General features: G+C 38.9%; 1 protein-coding gene and 1 non-coding gene across 2 annotated transcripts in view; both read right to left on the reverse strand.

Annotated features, from left to right (window-relative positions):
* Nucleotides 1-20,463, reverse strand: part of CDON (cell adhesion associated, oncogene regulated) — a 97,015-nt gene that overhangs the window by 4,359 nt on the left and 72,193 nt on the right. The window contains exons 18-19 of the mRNA XM_065937369.1: nucleotides 19,056-19,306; nucleotides 15,759-15,841 (exon numbers count right to left, since the gene is read on the reverse strand). Coding sequence (XP_065793441.1) covers nucleotides 15,759-15,841; nucleotides 19,056-19,306 — 334 coding nt within the window. The remainder of the gene's footprint in view (nucleotides 1-15,758; nucleotides 15,842-19,055; nucleotides 19,307-20,463) is intronic.
* LOC136170196 (U6 spliceosomal RNA) lies at nucleotides 8,384-8,490 on the reverse strand. Its single transcript, XR_010663618.1, has one exon. It is a non-coding gene; the product is annotated as a U6 spliceosomal RNA (small nuclear RNA).

The following is a 20,463-nucleotide window of genomic DNA, read 5'->3' on the forward strand; positions in this document are numbered from 1 at the left end:
TAAATGACTCACTATGATTTGAATTATCAAGATCTCAAAAATTATAGTTAAAGTGAAATACAAAGGAGAATGCATCAAAATGCAAACCAATTAATAATGGAACAGTACACAATGACTTATCACATGCATCCTTTGCCTCAGTCCACTGTTAGAAGTTGTCTTTCATAATAAACTAGCTCCTGAATATAGCACACAGAAGGAAAAGGCCATTCATGCTGGAAGGAGTGAAACAGAAAAAGAGGAAAACGACAGAAAGCTAAGAAACTTACAGCCACGTGAGAGAAATGACCTTATGAAAGCAAACAAAAATACAGTTCTGAAACCAGGTATGTTCCCTTTCACTCTAGGAAGAAATACTACAAGAACTAGACATTCAAAATCCAAGTTTTGTTTATTTTTCAACTTTTTCTTCTTTGCAGAATTAATTGCTAGAATTTATTAGTACTAAACATTCACTTCAATTCTGCCCTACTTTTATTTCCTGTCTTCATCCAAGATATGTGATTTCCTCTAATTTTTTCTTCCTGTTCTTCAGATTGGATAATCTCTATTGATCTTTTAGTTTATTGACTCTTTCTTCTGTTGTCTTCAATCTGATATTAAGCCCAAACAGTAAATTCTCCATTCCAGTTATTTATGCTTTTCAGCTTTGGAACTTCCATTTGATCTTTATAGGTTCTATTTCTAAGATGAAATTTCCCAGGTGAAGACATTGTGTGTAGTTCATTGAGTCCTTGAGCATATTTGTTACAGGATCTGTTTCTATTGACATTTTTTTCCCCTTGAGTATCACTTTTTCCTATTTGTTACATGTATAGTAACTTTTTTTTTTAAACTGGATTTCTCCCTCTGATTTTCTGGTTATTCTGTTGACCTCAAACTCCATCTTTCAATACCTTCAGTTTGTGTTCTTGATCCAAGATTGAAGAATGTCCTCAGGCAAAAACCTATAGATAAATGTTACCCATTGTCTTTCAAGGTTAGATTTATTCAGTTTCTGCCTGTCTCTAGTTACTCTACAATACTTTCAGATTGTCCAGATTCCATCATTATTACCCTGGGTGATAAGCCATTCCATCATTAACAGAAACTAGAGACTGGAGACCCAGAAGTATTTACATATAAAATAAAAATATTTTTTATTTATAAAATTAGGAGTGAGAAAAGTGAAGACATTTCATGTGACTTTGGTTGGGAAGGTTAGGTAGGAAATACACAAGTATACTGGAGTTAAGCATGTTAGGGAATAAAGATAAGAATTCTTTTGACTTCCAGCCTTCTAACATGGGGTAGTATGTTTCTGGAATATAAAATCAGTAAAGGGAAGTCCACACAACTGTTACCAGCATCTCTGTTGGTTCAAGTTATTAGAAATAACAAATGTTAAGCTTGAAGCCTTGGAACCTGAAAGAGAGTAAGATTATCTGTCAGTAAACCAAATCTTTAATTTAAATAAGTTCAACTTAAATTTCAAAGAGAGAAATACATCGACTATACACTTAGTAGAATTCAGATACCAGTCATCTGGAATGAAAGCAAAGTATGTCTGTCAGTATTCATCTGCACAGAAAATTATAACTACAGCATAATCTAATATGACTGTAATCCTAACTTTTAACACTATCAGAAAAAATATATACCTGATTCAAAGAAAATCGGTATTCCGATGCAAGTGTTAAGGCAATAAAAAGCAGAGGAAGCACTGGTATGTAAGAAAGTTTGCTGGAGTCAGAATCAAAGCACTGGGCTAGCGGACCAAGGCTCCAGGAGAGCAAGGCATTCCTCATGGGTCTGTTGGACGTTCATTCAACTCTGAACTTACAATTTTTTCTGGGATGTTGGGATGCCAACAAAGGTAAACACAGATCTCTTGACATCCATGTAAAAGTGTCTATGTTATCAGTCTCTTTTCATGAGTCTCTTCCGCTGTCTCAATACCCAGGGAATCTGAAATCCCTCTTGAATGTATTCAATTCATGAGAAACTACAGATTCTAAACATGGTACTCATCTGAAGTGTGTGGAAGGGCAAGGGGAAAACTTTTTGTTTCTTTTTCTGGCCCTGCCATGTAGGTTACAGGATCTTAGGTCCCTGACCAGGAAATGAACCCAGGGCCATGACAGTGAAAAGTGCTGAGTCCTACCCACTGGGTCACCAGGGAACTCCTGGAAAAATCTTTTTGTATTCAAATTACTTCTAGTGAGAATTTACTGAATATTATAATCTATATAAAAAAACATACTTAGAAGAACCCTTTATTCCAAAAGCATGTGACATGTGAATACCTTCTAAATGTCAGACACTGCGGTAGACACTGAAAATATAAATACAACAGGTTCCAGCTCCCAGTCTAGCAGAGGAGAGTAAGTAAACAAACGGTTACACCATAGTGTAGTAAGTATAACGTAAGAAGATATAAGACACGGAGCACTCAGCTCTGAGATGGGTTAGGGGTGTATGGCTGATGAGAGAAGGGTACCTTCTGCATTCCAACTAGAGACTAGTGCGTATCCTTCCATGCTCTTCCAGACTCAAGTGTCTTATAATTGAGGAAATTACATTAGATGACAATTAGAGAGTAAGAAAGATTCTGATTTCCAAAAACCAGAAATATCTCTGGTCAAGGCAATCTATATGACTACCATGATTTGTTGAAAATAATTCTTAAAATTTATGTTCCTGGCTTCTGGCTATGACTGATTAGTTTATATCAGAACAACTCTCCTGCAACTAAAAAAAAAAAAAAAAAAAAAAAAGATGGAGACACTGGAGTTTAAATCTGTTGGAGTCATCAGAGAGCTACCCAGCACTTAAGTGGCTAAGATTCCAGAAAGAAGGTAAATGTGAGTTTCAGCACCACTTGTCCTCACAAAGCATCTGCCCAGTTCAATGCAGGATGGAACACTGAGGTGTCAGGCAGGCAGTGACAGCTGCGGAACTGAGAACTTCTGGCACTTTCATGGGGCTGGGAAGACAGAAATTAAGAGTTCAGAGGCTGCCAAAGAGAAAAGGCCCCGTAAACAGCCCAGGCTTTTAACTGGGACCCTTGAAGAGTTACACTGTAAAAATAACGGTGAAGCAGAAGAGACAAGGCTTTTAAAAAGACTTGAAACTCAGCATTAAATCATTTAAGTGGGTTAAAATGATCTGCTCCTTGCCTAATTGCCTGCCAAAAGCAAACGCAAATCCTTTCTGGGGGAAGAAAACATCTTCCAGAGCCTCTAGGAGTTTTTATATGCAAAGTCCAGAATTCCATAAAAAATTACCAGGCATTTCCGAAGACAGAAATAAAAGAAAAATAAGTGATGCTTATATTGAGTTAGGAGACAATGACTTTAAAAGAACTGGATGACTATATTCAAGAAAAAAGGTGACAAGACGGAGAATTTTAACAGAGACTGAGCATCTAATAATAATTATTATTTGGAATTTCTAAACTAATAAGTAGAATAACCTAAATGAAGAACTCAGTTCATGGAGTTAAGTGGAAATTGAGCACAGATGACCAAAGGTTTACTGAACATGAAGTGTGTTCAGACTGAAGACACAAAAGTGTGGAAAATATAGAAAGAAGCGTAAGAGACATAAGGGGCATACAGAAAAGCTCATATATAGAATGAAATATTACTCAGCCATAAAAAGAAACAAAATAATGCCACTTGCAGCAACATAGATGGACACAGAGATTGTCATACTGAGTGAAGTAAGTCAGAGAAAGACAGATATCATATGATACCACTTATGTGTGGAATCTAAAAATTAAAAAAAATGGTACCAATGAACTTATGTGCAAAATAGAAACAGACTCACAGATGCAGAAAACAAGCTTTTGGTCACCAGAGGGGAAAGGGACAGGGAGGGAGGGGTGAATTGGAGCTTGGGCCTGACATATACACACTATTATATATAAAATAGAGAACTGATAAGGACCCACTGTATGGCACAGGGAACTCTACTCAGGACTCTGCAGTGACCTACAGGGGAAAAGAATCTGAAAAAGAGCAGATACATGTATAACTGGCTCACTTTGCTGTACCCCTAAAACTAACACAACGTTAAATCAACTACACTCCAATAAAAATTACCTGAACAAAAGAAAGGGGACAACAGCAACAAAGATAACGTTGGGAACTGTGAATAAACATTGACTGCTAAAAAACCGAAACTGTATTGTCTTAAAAGATTTTCAATGTTTATAGAGTTAAACTATATGACAAAAATAACAAAGCGCTGGAGAAGAGACTAGAGTTAAAACGACTCTAAAATATTTTGCTGTTCCAGGAAGTAATAAAAGTACTAATGCATGTTAGACTCCAATTAAGGTCATAATGCCCAGTGCCAAGCACATAGTAAATGGCATATCATAGGACTTCAAAAATGGTGAATGGATACAATAAACATTGAACATACCAAACTTTTTAAATAAGCTTTTCTATAAGCAAGTAAAATGATTATCAAAGAGCAACAACTAAACTAATTGGTCAAGATATCTTATAATAATAGATCACACCCAAAACTAAGACACATAGATTAAAAGTGAGAATGAAGCATATACTTACCTCTGAAGATTTTTGTACCACAATAGAAGCTATCTCTGTCCTCGTTCATATTGGCTCTGTTGTTTAGCTTTCATTCCAACTGTTGGCTTCAAAGTTATCTGACTTAAATGTCAGTCTTCTGGAGGATGGGCTCTGCCTGTCCTCAGTGTCAGAGAAAGCTCTTAGATCAGTGAGACACAGGGCACAGCCAGGCACTCAATGAAACCCCCAATCATGATGTAAAACAAACCAAAGGAGCTTCTGGCTTAATGTCCCAATTCTCTGCAGGAATCTGGAAGTGATACAAAGGCACCTGAAACCTGAAAGACAAAAAAAAAAAAGGATCAGGTCAGAAAGAGACATTTTCATTTAAAGAAGTAGAGTTAGGGTGTAGGAAAAAAATATACTTGCCAGAATTTGAAACACCAGGGCAGTTCCCTAAAAGACAAGATACTGTAAGTTAATAACTGGCTTTCACAGAGCTAACAGGAATGAAATTTCATAATGTTAACAAAAATAATGAAGACTCACCAGATTAGATGCCTTCAATTCTTCTGTTGTCTTCTCTCCCCTCTTTCGTTTCTTCTTTGTCCTGCTCATTTCTTTAATTTAAAGCAACGGATGAGATTTTTTAAAGGACCTCTAAAGGCAGTCTAACAGTATGAGTGTAGAGCACTTTTGCAAACATTTTATTTCACAGATGTTTGATCACAACACTGGCTGCCAGCCTTAGAGCTGTTACAATATGGTAGGTGTGATTCTGATCCTGCTTTCATTGATGAAAACAAGTGGCAAGGCTTCACATTTTCCAAGTGAATACACTAGTTTCTTTCATAGTGGAAAGAAAAAAATACAGCACTATTGTGATAATGAAGGTGAACGACAGACATGGATGGGACAGGATCAAAGGATGGTGAGGACAGAGGCGCCAGGGCCAATTACAGTGAATAGTATCTACAGAGCTGATACTGTCATCTGGCTTTATGAGCTGGGGTTAACAAGTAAATACATACATTTTAAAAGAAATTACAGATATTTAGCAGGAGAAAAGTGCAATTTCCTATTGGATATTCTTTAGCATCTATCTTTCAGGTAAGTGATATAGAAAACTACTGCAGTGCATACTTTTATTCCAAACTTTGAGTTTCAATTAACAGGGTGGTGTTGACAGTAAAATCATGTGCGTTAGACTGGTAAAGTGATGATTACCCAAATTTCAACCTGATAAACCAAACTGGTGAACCCTAACTCATAATTATTAGTAATTAACCACATAGAGCAGGGCCTCCAATTACCGTGTTCTAAAGCCTGATAATCTGCAGTGGAGCTAATGTAATAACAATAGAAATAAAGTGCACAATAAACGTCATGCACTTGAATCATCCTAAAGCCATCTCCCCCCTGGGTTCATGGAAAAACTGTCTTCCATGGGGACCACTGATGTAGAAAACCAAATATAAGTAATTGAGTCACATTACTTCTAGTTCATTTTTGGATGTCTGCATGGGTCAGCATAAAAATGGCTTTAACCTGGGGGTTACATGCTAAGATATAAACATAGAGGACATAGTCTATAGAAAAGAAACATGATACCTGTTCTGAATGTAATTAAGCTTATAACAAGTGAACCAATTCTTTTACTGATGCTTTAATTAAAATTTCTAAAGCAACCAGATAACTACAAAGATAGTACCTGTATATATGTAAGAGACCCAAATCTACAGGTACTGAGAGAGAGAGAAAAGGGCAAATGTCTGCATATTTATGACATTATTAACATGCTCTCACAATGCACATCTCACAGTTTATATGATACAAGTAGTTTGTAATTTCTTATCTATCTTAGGCTTCTCAAATGACCTTTCAGTTGCAGTTATTATTGGCTTAAGGTGGAGTGACAGTTTTCAATGGGTTGTCTCTGGCTCAATGAAATGACTTTGCCTAACTTTGAAAGCACTGAGTAAACAGAACTCTGTGCATCTTGCCACATAGAAAGATTTGTGCTGCTTTGCAAGAATTCAGGTGGTCTGGGACCTGTTAGTTTATTACTAAGGTATCTTTCAGGAAACAGGAGAGGGCTGTCTGACCAAAGTAGAAGATAGGAGAATGACTATTACAGTGTCATAAAAAATAAAATATTCTTGAAGCAGCCATCTGAATAGCACACACCAAGAAATAAGAAACGGGAATAGCAGCGCAGCATCGTGTTTGGAAGAATACGTTGCATTAGTATTTGATTAATCCTATTTTGGACATTCCAGCAAAACTACATAGCACCTCTGAAATGTTTTGCAGAGAAGTATCCCATTTCTGATTACATAGTTGAACATTTGTTAAGCATGATTATATACAGAATTTCTGTGATTAGATAATTGTATACATTTTGCCTTAAGTTTCCTCTTCTGATTATCCCTGGAGGGCAGGGACTAACTACCCACGAACCTCTTGGATGCGTGATACTTATTTTCATGAATGTGTTCCATGAATATCCTCTCTGAAACCGTCTCATCTTGGTGGTGGCTCGCTTTAACGTTCACCTCACCCTTGCTGTTTCTTCTTGCCACTGTGTCTGTCACTTTGCTGACCTGGCCCTTGTCTTGAGGAGGTCATCAGTCACCCTGCAACAGAACTCTGATGACATTCCTCTAGGGCCATGGAGGTCCTCCGTTCTCACCATACACTCTTTGCTCCAGGCTGCAGTGACCCAAGCCATGCAGCGGGCGTTTCCTTTTGGGAATTAGTTTATTCGTGGCTGTCACACAACAAGCAACAATACATGTTGGTGTTAGTCACTCAGCCATCTCCAGCTTCCCTGGCGGCTCAGATGGTAAAGAATCTGCCTGCAATGCAGGAGCTGCAGGTTTGATCCCTGAGTTGGGAAGATCCCCTAGAGAAGGAAATGGCAACCCACTCCAGTATTCTTGCCTGGAGAATTCCATGGACGGAGGAACCTGGTGGGCTATGGTCTACGGGACTGCAAAGAGTCAAACACGACTGAGCGACTAACACTCCCTTTAAATACATGTTGGGTGACTATAAATGACAGAACGCATCATTGAACGTGGCAAGCTCATGCTCTCTCTCTCTCACACACACGCAATCTTACAAATAAAAGACCAAAAGCATGCACTGTTCTAACCACGTGACTCCTTGACAACAGGATCAGGTCTCCATATCAAAAGTAGAATATAAGTAACTTCCCCCAAAAAGGAAGGTACCAATCAATTAAAGAAATTAGACCCAGTTTTTTGAATATTTTTCTTAGAGAATCAGGGAGATGGAAGAGAATCCAAATCTTAGGCTCTGTGTATTTCCTTCCTTTGGTTTTATGGCTAGTTTTGAAGTAGCTGAGTGGTTAGGGATGGGAGATGGGTTGAATCATAACCAATTAACCTGCTGGAGCAGAGTCTAATTGTCTTTTTTTTTTTTTTTTTCATTTATTTTTATTAGTTGGAGGCTAATTACTTTACAATATTGTAGTGGTTTTTGTCATACATTGACATGAATCAGCCATGGATTTACATGTATTCCCCATCCTGATCCCCCCTCCCACCTCCCTCTTTACCCAATCCCTCTGGGTCTTCCCAGTGCACCAGGCCCAAACACTTGTCTCATGCATCCAACCTGGGCTGGTGATCTGATTCACCCTAGATAATATACATGTTTCAACGCTGTTCTCTCGAAACATCCCACCCTCGCCTTCTCCCACAGAGTCCAAAAGTCTGTTCTGTACATCTGTGTCTCTTTTCCTGTTTTACATGTAGGGTTATCATTACCATCTTTCTAAATTCCATATATATGTGTTAGTATACTGTAATGGTCTTTATCTTTCTGGCTTACTTCACAAAAATATGGAATGCTTCACAAATTTGCGTGTCATCCTTGTGCAGGGGCCATGCTAATCTTCTCTGTATCGTTCCAATTTTAGTATATGTGCTGCCGAATCGAGCACCTAATTGTCTTTAGATAAGCAGTTGTTTTCATATTTCACAAACCAATTGGGTAAACCAAACCCTCCACCTAAAAGATCTACTATTATAATGGAATGTTTTCATATTTATCTCTACACACTTATGTTTATCTGAGTATATCTGACTCAGTGGAAGGTTTCAAGTTGGTGAAGGAGTACCTTCAAACCCAACAATACCCAGACTTTTAAGGTGATCATTACAGAAAAACCTGGAGGTCATTTATAATATCTACATTTTCTAAAGCACTATTCCCAATAGTTTTATTTCTCCTCTTGACCACCAGCCATGTATAGCTCTACTTTTTTTCCCAGATGGATTATATACATTTTTCCAAGTTGATTTTTACTTGGCAACTTCCTGCCCATTTCCAATCTCTTTAGGACACTTAAAGTTAATTTTTGTTCCTTCCTGATGGGACCTCTCAGTTCATTCATCTGTGAATTTCATCAGTGTCCTCTCTTACAAATTATCAAGACTGATGGTAAACAGAGCAGATTTAATGTCAATCCCTTCCCATTAAACTAGCCAAGCAACTGACAAACCCCATTTAATGACATATCCAGAACTGCACTACTGTTTTCTGAATTGAGGAGAGAAGGGTAGAAAGCTATTGATTTATTTGATTAAAATTGGCTTAACTCTTGCAATGCACAAGGATTTCTCAACTGAGTCTTTTGTGCAAAGGGCTGGCTCCCCAAAGCTACATTAAATATGTTTCTTTCCAGCTGTTCGTAGTGAGTCGTTACATGCAACTCTTAAACCTGAAAAGCGTTCAAATGGACTGAACGCAGAGAGGCAGGCAGTCCTCTACAAATGCTACAAAAGCTCTGCTGCTGCTGCTGCTGCTGCTGCTGCTAAGTCGCTTCAGTCGTGTCCGACTCTGTGTGACCCCACAGACGGCAGCCCACCAGGCTCCCCTGTCCCTGGGATTCTCCAGGCAAGAACACTGGAGTGGGTTGCCATTTCCTTCTCCAATGCATGAAAGTGAAAAGTGAAAGTGAAGTCACTCAGTCCTGTCTGACTCTTCGGGACCCCATGGACTACAGCCTACCAGGCTCCTCCATCCATGGGATTTTTCAGGCAAGAGTACTGGAGTGGGTGCCATTGCCTTCTCTGACAAAAGCCCCAGCAGCAAATAAAACTCTAGATTGCTAGAGTGTGCACTCCCCTTTTGTTATTGTTCGGTCGCCACGTTGTGTCCAACTCTTTGTGACCCCATGGACTGCAACACACCAGGCTTCCCAGTCCTTCACTATCTCCCAGAGTTTGCTCAAATGCTATCTGTTGAGTCCACTTCCCTTTGACCTGTTCTCAGATTTTCAGTCAATATGCCAGTTTGGACAAGAAAAGCAACGTTTTCTTTTACTGAAATAGAAAGATGATAAAAGGACCTTAAGGTTGGCAATGACTAGCTTTTTAAAAGGCCACTCCAAGAAATACATTCGAGTTTAAATCTAAAAAGGCAGGGAAAAAAAAAAAACCTAGGGCGGCAAGATACAGGGCAGGTAGATTCCAAGGGGAAAGGCCTTCGTCAATTCTTCACTCATCAGTAATCTGTAGAGTAAGAGCCCTGCGCTAGGTCAAGGTGGGTTTGATGAGGCACCACTGGGGTTGAACGGGATGACTCCCAGGTGTGTGAGCGGTGGACGGGCATAAGCGCATTCCTGCAGTGTTTCCTCGTTCAGTGATTGCATCCAATTACCTGGACACCATCCTTGACATCTTCCCCTCTGTGGGCCTCCTCAAACAGTTACTCATATCTTTTACAAAAATTGCACCTTCTAAATCTCTCCAAACCACCTACCTCTCTCTGCATCTACTATAGCTATCTTAGTGCACTATTTCTCATCTGGATCACTGCCACAGCCATCCAATGGATCCCCTGTATCCTTTTTTGTGCCATTCAACGGAGTCTCCAAACTCTTCTATCCTCCAGAGCGCTCTCATGCTAGCTTTTGCTGACTCACTGTGGCTCCATGTGGTCTTAACTCACTCATCTGTCTCTGACCCTTTCCCTTACTCTGTTCCTGCCACATTAGCCTTCTTTGATTCTGTAAGAATTCCAGCATTCTTTTTATAGCTTATAGTATCTATTACCAATGATTTTTTTTAATGTGGATCATTTTTAAAGTCTTTATTGAATTTGTTGCAATATTGCTTCTGTCTTATGTTTTGGTTTTTTGGCCACGAGGCATGTGGGATCCTAGCCACCCAACCAGGGATCAAACCCACGCCCCTTACTCCCTTAACCATTGGTTCACCAGGGCAGTCCCTTTTTATTTACTTATTTATTTATTTTTAGGAATATTTATTCATTTGACTGTGCTGGGTCTCAGTTGGGGCACACGGGATCTTTTCGTATGGCATGTGGGATCTAGTTCCCTGACCAGGGATTGAACTGGGGTCCCCTGTATTGGGAGTGCACTCTTAACCACTGGACCACCAGGAAAGTCCCAGGATTTCAGTATTCTGCTTTAAAGGTTTTGCATAAACAGTACCTTGCCTTTGCCTGGAAAGCTTTAAACCTATCCCCATTCTCTTTGACCTAATTTTATAAATTCTTCACGTAAAGTGTCACTTGCTTAGTGAAGTCTTTCCTTTCTAATGCATTCTTTATATTGTCTTTAAAGCACCCAGTTTGAACTATTCATTTTTACAATTTATTTATTTTTGAAATAAATATGTGTTTTGAAAAAAGATGTGTCTCTCCATCAAATTATAAGCTCAGTGAAGGCAAGGACAATGCTCATTTTGTTCACAACTGTAGCCTTGGGACCTAGCTTGGCACCTGGTCCGCAAAAGACTTTCAAAAAATATCTGTTGAGTGAATGATGATGAATGATGAATGATGAATGATTGAATCCTCTTTTAATTTTCGCTCTCCTGATTTTATCACACCCCTTGCCTCACCTCTTTGAAAGTATATCAAGGCAGTAAGGAAAATACGAGGGGATTATGAAAAAGATGTCTAATTACTTCAAATACTTAAGATATAAAAGCCTTTAAAAATTAAATATATAAAAATAATCAGTCAAGGTTACTGTCTCCATTAGTATTCCCACTTATTTTTATTTTTCTTTCAAACTTAGTTTTATTAGGCAATATGGAATTGGTGATATTCAAACTTTTTATCCTACAAAAATAGCCATTTCTGTATGTGTGTATACATATACACATACTTATGCATTTCCAAATAAATGTCTTATTGATAAAACAAAAACCTGCACCCCCCACCAAATATCTTTAAAATGGTCAACTTTTACAGGCAGGTAGAGAACTTCAAAATGTCCAACCCATCTTTAAGTTCTATTACTTTGATACAAATGCCTCGTAAATATAGAGATCATTGTCCCAATCTACTCCCTGAACCCAAGACCAGCATTTTCATCTGTCTGCTTGACTTAGATGTTTAACTGGCACTTGAAACTCTAAAAACATCCAACCAATATCATCACCTTCCCTCAATATATCATTTCATTAAGTTTCTTGTTTCTATGACTATCACCATAGTGACTACCAGGCCATTCACATTTGAAATCCTCTATTCATTTGAACCTTTTTCTAGATTCTTATCAGTGCATTCCAGGCAATGGCCAAGTCCCCCAAATTCTAAGTCTAGAATCTAACTCAGCTCTCTCTTTCTAGCCTCATTCCTTTCATGAAGCTGAGGCCTCCATTACACAAGTCATCACACTGGTCTCCTCCCTCCAATCCTACCACCATTAACTAGCCTAAACGCATCTCTGCATAGCTGGCTCCCTTTCTCAAACATCTTCAAAAGAATCACGATGCCACTAAGCCCAGCGTGTCTCAACATTTAACCCAAGTCCCCCTGCTTTTTGATTAATGCAAAAATCTCATCTCTCTCCTACATTTTATATTACAGAAACAATAGGGGCTTTTCCTATTCCTTAAATATAAAACCATGAGATTCAATGTGCTTCTTCAAACTCCACTCACCATACTTCAAGCTCTGTCTCTGAATCCCTCTTATTAACTGTTGGCTCTCTGGTGGGAAGCCCCATACGTGATGGGCACTCAATAAATGTTGATTAAATGAACTACTAAACCCTGACAGTAAGGATGATCCATGATAGAAACTCAGTCTGGTTTTCCAGTTTTATGACCTGCTATGGGCTTCCCAGGTGGCTTATGGCGAAGAATCTGCCTGCTAATTCAGGAGGTTTGATCCCTGGAGGAGGAAATGACAACCCACCCCAGCCTGAAAAATTCCATGGGCAGAGGAACCTGGCTGGCTACAGTCCATGGGGTTGCAAAGGGTCGAACATGATTGAGCACGAGTACTGTACTTTATTGAGAAGTTGAATTTCAGCCCCTGATGTGGAGCATGTGCTTAGTAGCTCAGTCGTGTCTGATTCTTTGTGACCCCATGAACTGTAGCCCACCAGGCTCCTCTGTCCATGGGGATTCTCCAGGCAAGAATACTGGAGTGGGTTGCCATACCCTCCTCCAGGGGATCTTCCCAACCCAAAGATCGAACCCAGGTCTCCTGCAATGTAGGGGGATTCTTTAGAGGCTCATAAAATGAGTTAGGGATTCACGAGTACTCTCTACTTGGCTACTCCAGCCAAATTATGCCAGCGGTTCTCAAAGCATGATCCTACAAACAGAGACATCAGCACCTCTGGAATGCACTAGAAAAGCAAATTCTCAGTCCTCACCTTAAATCTACTGAGCCACAAACTCTAGAGATAGAGCTTTGTAATTTGGTTTTTACAAGTGCTCCAAGCAATTCTAGAGCATGCTAAAGTTTGATAACCTCTGAACTAGACTATTTACCCTCAGGTAAGTGTTATCTTTCCTCCTTCCATGACTTGATTCCTTCTGCCTGGAAACTCCAGTGCCTGGCTAGTACTCAATAAATGTTCATTTTGCCTTAACAGCCAAAAACTCTAAAATGCTTCCTTGATAGCCCTCATATATCTGAACTGAAATTATGACTCTTTTTGTGTACATACTCTTTTCAGTTGGCATGAGGAAATGCAAGCTTATTCTTAGCAATAATGTCAATATTTTAGACGTGTAAATTGTCTAAAATTGTGCATATTTGGGGGAGTAAATGATATATCATCTACTTCTCAGTATTCAAAGCTTATTACAAATTTTGCCATCTTGAGGATCTTGAGAGGAGAGGCCTGTTTTCAATTACAATGTTAAAAAGAGTCAGAAACCTTTAGATTTAATGATTCCAATTTTGCAGAGCTGAAGATAGGTACTTATTGATGTTAATCTGCATCAAAATCACATAAGTGTTCCAAGAAGCCAGGTAAGCCACTTGGCTAACCTTGGAGCCCAGGCAGGAAACTGAAGGTTTGCCCTAAATAGGTAGACTGTGAGGTAGGAAGAATATTTGGGCCAGGAAGAAACTGAAACTGGCTTTCTAAGGCTGCAGAGAATTCATCTATGGTTCCAGATAAAAGTAACACCCCAAACATGAAATACAAGAGGACACTAACTTGAAAATCAATAGAAATACTGATTGTCTTAAAGGAGAAAACCATGTATAATAAAACCCCAAAGACCACACACACACACACACACACACACACACACAAGCTCACACAAACAAAAATGGCAGTGAACACAAGATGGCAGAAGTCATTCAAATTCTTTTAAGGAAACGGGATGTATTTCTGGTACTAGGATACGGTACCTCATTACAAAGATGATTAGCAATAAATTACCAAAAGCTATAATCAGAGTACATTGCGAGCAATTTTACACTATCTAGGACAATTCACCATTTTTCAGATAAGGAACAGTCTCAGAGAAATTACATTAACTTTCCCAAGAGCATAGATTTAATCAAGCAGCAAAGCCTATGTTGATTTCTTCTTAGACCTGAGGTCCTCTTGCTACATCATTCCAATGTCTGGGTTGAATCATATTTGCTGCTGGCCACAGGAGCCCCAGAGGATGTGTTTTAATTAAATCCATCTGATTACTTACCGGGTGTATGAACTATCTTTACCAGTTCTTTAGCATGTTCCTAACAAGCTGTGATAAAGCCTTTGACAAACTCAGGACAAAAATGTGGCTTTACTGTTACAAGCATCTTAAAATTTAGTTAAGGTGATACAGCATTTTAAAATATAACAAGCAAATCTTGGTACACAAAACATGCAGATGGCTGTTGCTAATACAGAAACCCTAAAATGGGTTAAGCAAATGATGAAAAAAAAATCTCTAGGAAGCTTCATTGCTTTTGTTCAGCCATTCTCAAAACACAAGATGAAACAATGTAATTTTAATTCAATGACTGACTGGATCCTTCTTTAAGTTCTGGCTTTGATAGCTCCCAGATGCAACTTTTAATTTCATAATTCATTTTTAAAATATGGGTCAAATCCCATTTCAATAATGAAATACCCAAACTCTAGTCCAATACTCCAGGTATTTTATGTACTAACTGTAATATGATTTCTAAATTGCAGAGTTTTAGAGCTGAGAAGGACTTCTGAGACCATGTAATCAAACACCATCATTATGTAAAAGAAAGAACTGAGATTTCCAAGAGACATAACTTTAGTACAACAAAATATCTGATAATCCTTCAGGATTAATACATAAAAAAGCAGCATGAAAGCTTTCTGACTATTCTGTCAAAAATTAAATGTATATATCACTCTACACATTCCTATCTTGTTTGAGAAATTATGAGCACATAAAATTCTTAATTTAAAAAAACACAAATTAAAAGAAAGCAAGCTTGTGCTACTTAATTATCTTAAGGTTTTAAGATTTTTAAAAAAAATTAAAAAAAAAACAACCTGATAAAATTTCAGTAATGTTACCATGAAAAAACATTACCATACACACAGGGTTTTTCCTCCCTAACATTCAAACAGGCTGTCATCTACAATATAGAGTAGAAAATACCATACAGCATAGAAAAGAAAATTCTATTGAAAATAGAATAAGTGAGAAAAGATAAAGTCTATCTAAAGAGAAAGACACTGGTTTAAAGGTTTCAAAAACATCAAACCTTCTAACAGGATCTCAGTGAGAAAGCCTTTAATATTGTCAATATATCGAAAGAAACCAAAGCACGAAGCTTTAAAAATTGTAAAGCTGGGGCAAAAACTGAGTAACAGCCTTAAACTTAAGACTCCATACTCAGAGATTTATACATAACTTAGGTAAAACTGCAAGAACTTTCTCTGCTGGACACAGAATAACAAACGGAGCTGCACACCTATTCACAACTCGCAAATACACACCAACATACCTATTGTTGTTCCGACAATTTCGACAGTTAATGCACTCCATCGGGTCGGTCGGAGGTACCGCTGTGTACAGGCCACCACCACCCTTGTCAGGAAGGAAGCAGAGGGAAAAAGGAAAAAGGGAGTGCTGAAGGTGTCACAGATAGTAATCAGACCATCTCAGATGTTAAATAAAGTCACACCAACAATAAATGGTTACGTGGTATATTTTAACCATCTCCTTGAGCCGTGCTATGTTTATCACTATTTACCTATATTCACACAGGAGTTGTGCACAATACGAAAACTGTTCTCCCCAAACTCAACTACCATGGGTTTTCGCATGTATGTTTATACTGGAAAGAGGGAAATAAATGAAGGGAGAAGTTTAGTCATTTCCCTTCAGTGTTTCAGATCTAATGGGCCCAAAATACACTATACGTTATAACCTCCTATTCATTTTTACTTTCCTAGCAGTCATGGAAAATTTTTATGGGATGCTAGCTGGAGAAACAGGGTGGAAATCTGTTTGAATGATGTCACAAGATAAACCCATCTTCATTTTCCTGTAATTATTTCGATTAGGTTTGTTCACTTGACTCCATGAAGTCTTAAAACATGTTATATTTTTCCAGATGGAGTATATTCTCAGCCAGCGATGACCTGGAGGGGAGTATTAATATGGTGCTGTTGCTTTTGGCGGAAACTGCCCAGCAATTAAGAAAAATGCCCAGATTAACACATACCTCACTGTAAAATGTTCACTTGACATATACAATGGCAAGAGTTCTTGAAAATCGGTTAAGACTTGAATCAGCCTTATGGTCACAGTCAAAATTCTGCTTTCAGAAGCAAAACAGCAGAGCTGAATTTGATAAGGGTGGAGGAGGCTGTTACACTGCTCCCCAAGCCCAGAACAGGCCCTCAAGGTTAGGAAAAGTTCAGGCACTTGTTTTTCCCAGAATACTTTCCATTTCCATTCATCTCATAACAACAGCCAGAATCTAAGCAAACCAAAAGTACTGAAAATTTCTTGCAACATTCCTGATCCAACTAGCAACAGGAGCTTTTGGGAAAACATTGAAAGAATATTCCTATGCTATATTCAGTCCAGGAGGATAAACTCCAAAGCTTTAGAAAAAACTGAAGTTAAGAACCTACAGGATAGCGTATTTATTGGACTCACTAAACATATTAAAGTTAATTCAGTCATTTTATGATCAAAAGCATTTTTAAAATGTCCTTATTTCCACATATCCAGAAGAGTAAGAAAATGAATGAGCTAAGATCACAAAGGATATCACCTAAAACTGCACACTTACTGGGGCAGCTATTATTTAAAGAGCAACTCATTGTTCAAAAAACACAAATGCTGTGTTCAAATACTAAAGCAAACATCAGACTTATTTTTTTCTTATGGAAACAGCCTGTGCTATACAAACGGTAATGCTCTCTCCTTCAGTTTCTTGGACAATGTTAGTAGTTTGGACTAGGAATGGTGACAAAAAAAAGTTTAGAAAGTCTGAATATAAGCCATGTCTTTCCATACAAAATAATGAAATCATTATTCACTTTTGGTAATGATGCACTAAAGCAAATTAAATATTTTTTCTACAACATATTAAAGTTAGATCACAGGAAAGCCATTAGATTTCTAGCTTTAAGATACAAATATATATTATAGTTTTGGTCTCCGAAGGTAAGATTTTAATAAATCTTTACTACTGTTTAAGATTTTTTAAAAAAATCTCTATAAACTTCTTCATTTCTAGCACATTGTAGGTTATGGCAAATTTATTTGTAATTGAAACAATGACAAAAATGTAAATGAGTGTTTGATTTGATCAACTAAACATTTTATTTATGTGATTGAAAATAAAGTGGCTGACTATCCAAACAATGTAATAAATCAAGCTTCCTGGTGCAGAGAATCTCTTAAACCAGTACAAATCTAAAATACACTAGTCATTCTATTTCCATTTCAAAAATGAAAGTATATCAGCTGGTTGAAAGTGAAAGTGTTAGTCACTCAGTCGTGTCAGACTCTTTGCAACCCCATGGACTATAGCCCGTCAGGCTCCTCTATCCATGGGATTCTCCAGGCAAGAATACTGGAGTGGGCTGCCATTCCCTTCTCCAAGGGATCTTCCCGACGCAGGGATCGAGTCTGGGTCTCTTACACTGCACTGAAATAAAGCAGTACTAAAGGTTTATCACTCCTTGTGGCAAGAGAACACTAATCTTATAAAATATAAAAGCCTTATAGGCAACCAGAAAACACACATGGGGCAAAACAAATCAAGAAAACCCCACAGGAGGTCAGAAGTGACAATCTGGGGGCACACAGCCATGCTGTGTAGGGCCCATGCAAGGCTTTTTTCTCAAAGTGGAATTAGCTGCCAAATGTAAAAAATCTAGACTTCACCTGGATTTACAGATGTGAAAACTCAGAAGACCTGGCCACACAGGGTGTGTGGACAACAGGCCCTAAACATGGGCTGCTTATTTTTTCTTTTTTAAAAATGGTATCTATTTATTTTCTGGCTGTGCTGGGTCTTCACTGCCACAAGGGCTTTCCTCTAGTTGCAGCGAGCGAGCGGGGGCTACTCTCTAGTTGTGATGTGGGGGCTTTCATTGCGGTGACTTCTCTTATTGCAGAGCGTGGGCTCTAGGCCCTGTGGGCTTCAGTAGTTGCAGCACGTGGGTGGGTTCAGTAGTTGCAGCTCGCAGGCTCTGGAGCACAGGCTCCATAGTTCTGGCCCAGGGGCTTAGTTGCTCTGCAGCATATGATCTTCCCAGCTCAGGGATCGAACCTGTGTCTCCTGCATTGGCAGGGCGATTCTTTACCGCTGAGCCACCAGGGTAGCCCCCTGGGGCTGCTTCTACACGGCTCTCCCATACCACCACTACTTCTGTCTCATCCCCAACTTGTTTCACTCAATTTCAGCATCTGCCTGACTCCTCTAAGCGTATAAGCTTTTAGACTTTGCTCTAAATAAATCAAATTTAAACTATGTGGCTTGGTCCACGGCCAATAGAATTTCCGCTTCATCTCAAGAATAACTTCCAGTCTGTTTATAATTGGCCCTGCACTTTTGGTGCTAAATAACTCTAGATATAATTCAGATTGATGAATACAACTACTGCTTGATAACAGAAAGCTTCAAAAGATGACTGGATCAAGAGGCTGCTGGTGACAGCAGCTACACCAGTGAGCCTGCGAGGTTGCTCTATTGGGAAAAGCACGCGTGCTGACCATGTTCTTGCACCCTGACATCGTGGGGCACAGGGAGGTTTTTATTTATAAGTAGGTCTCTTACATTCACTAGATGACGAGGATGTTCAAAATCCACACGTGTTCTGGTTAGAGAGCTCAAGTGCCCGGAGTAGAGCCCTCCGTTTAAGCTCCCGCTGACTCCATTGGGGACTTTATGGTGCAGATGCGAGCAGCCATTGCTGAAGCTTCCATGAACACTTCCATTTATTCGGTTTGTGCCGGGCAGAGTGGTGTATTCCACCATCTGCCCATTGACATCTGACCCTTGGTAGAGATAGCCTGGTGGGTCGTATTCTGTTGAGAGAGAACAAAAAAAGCAAACAAACAAACAGAAAGGGTAAGGGAATGAAAGAGACAATTCTTCTTGTTCGGGAAGTTTTATTAATTAAATCCCTAATAAACCACAACTGTACTAAAATACACTCTTAAAAAGTGTTCACTTACAGCTTCTTTGTGAGATTTGCTTTAATCAAGTTATTACTGTTATTTCCTTAACGGTGTGGAGGCAGCCAGGAACTATGAGTTAATTATGACTCTTTTAATGGGCACAGAAATCAGCCAGAGAGAAATTGCTCAAAAGAGAATGAATAAATTGTGCAAGTTGCAACTATCAAAGTACCGGCAACACTAAGAAAATGTGTTTCAATTCCCTGATGCTTCAAAGTGCCGAAAGAAATTGTATAAAATGCCAGCAAAAGGCTAACTTTAGGTAGAATATTTCAAAAAGCAATAAACACCACTTAAGTAAAAGGATGGGATTGGGGAAGCATTCACTATTCATACAGGTCCTTGGTTATTACAGCCAAGCTGGAAATTGCGGGGCATGAAAGGCTAATTATTCCCTTTCCTTACATTAAAAGTATTTCCATAGCTGCCTCAAATATCTGACTTCCAGAAGCACACCTATCAGATGTATTCAGAAAACGTGAAATGTTCTTTAGAATGTATATTATCTAAACTGCACAGTATTCGTTGTCAGAGTTTTGATCAGCTCTTAAAAGGTACTGGAGCAGAGTGCCAAGACCGGGGTAGCTGTCGCTCCTCCAGTGACAGATGTGTTAGCAGCACAGGTGTGTTACTGCCAGCGCTTCTCTTCTCCACTAAACGGGATGAAGAGGGCATGATACCTGCACTGTCCACCACAGTGTGGGGCACACAGGTGAGAGCCACAAAGACTATCTTGTGAATGAATGACTGAATGAATGGTTCCATCAATGAACCTTACCATTTCCCATCTTTCAACATATTTTCAAGTCTCAGAGGAAAGCAACTTTAGCCAGATTAATCTTGCTCAGACAAGCTGATCAGTACTCTTAGTGATTTAGTGCACTCTCACACAATCAAAGTCAATGACATCAGAACCACTTAGAAAAAGACCCAAAAGATGGCCAGCTCTTCTAGCCTGGCACCACCATCACCATCTCCACCACTTCTCACCCTGCCTATCTCCT

The sequence above is a fragment of the Muntiacus reevesi genome, chromosome 5 (genome assembly GCF_963930625.1).
Source record: "Muntiacus reevesi chromosome 5, mMunRee1.1, whole genome shotgun sequence".
In the NCBI taxonomy this organism is placed as follows: domain Eukaryota; kingdom Metazoa; phylum Chordata; class Mammalia; order Artiodactyla; family Cervidae; genus Muntiacus; species Muntiacus reevesi.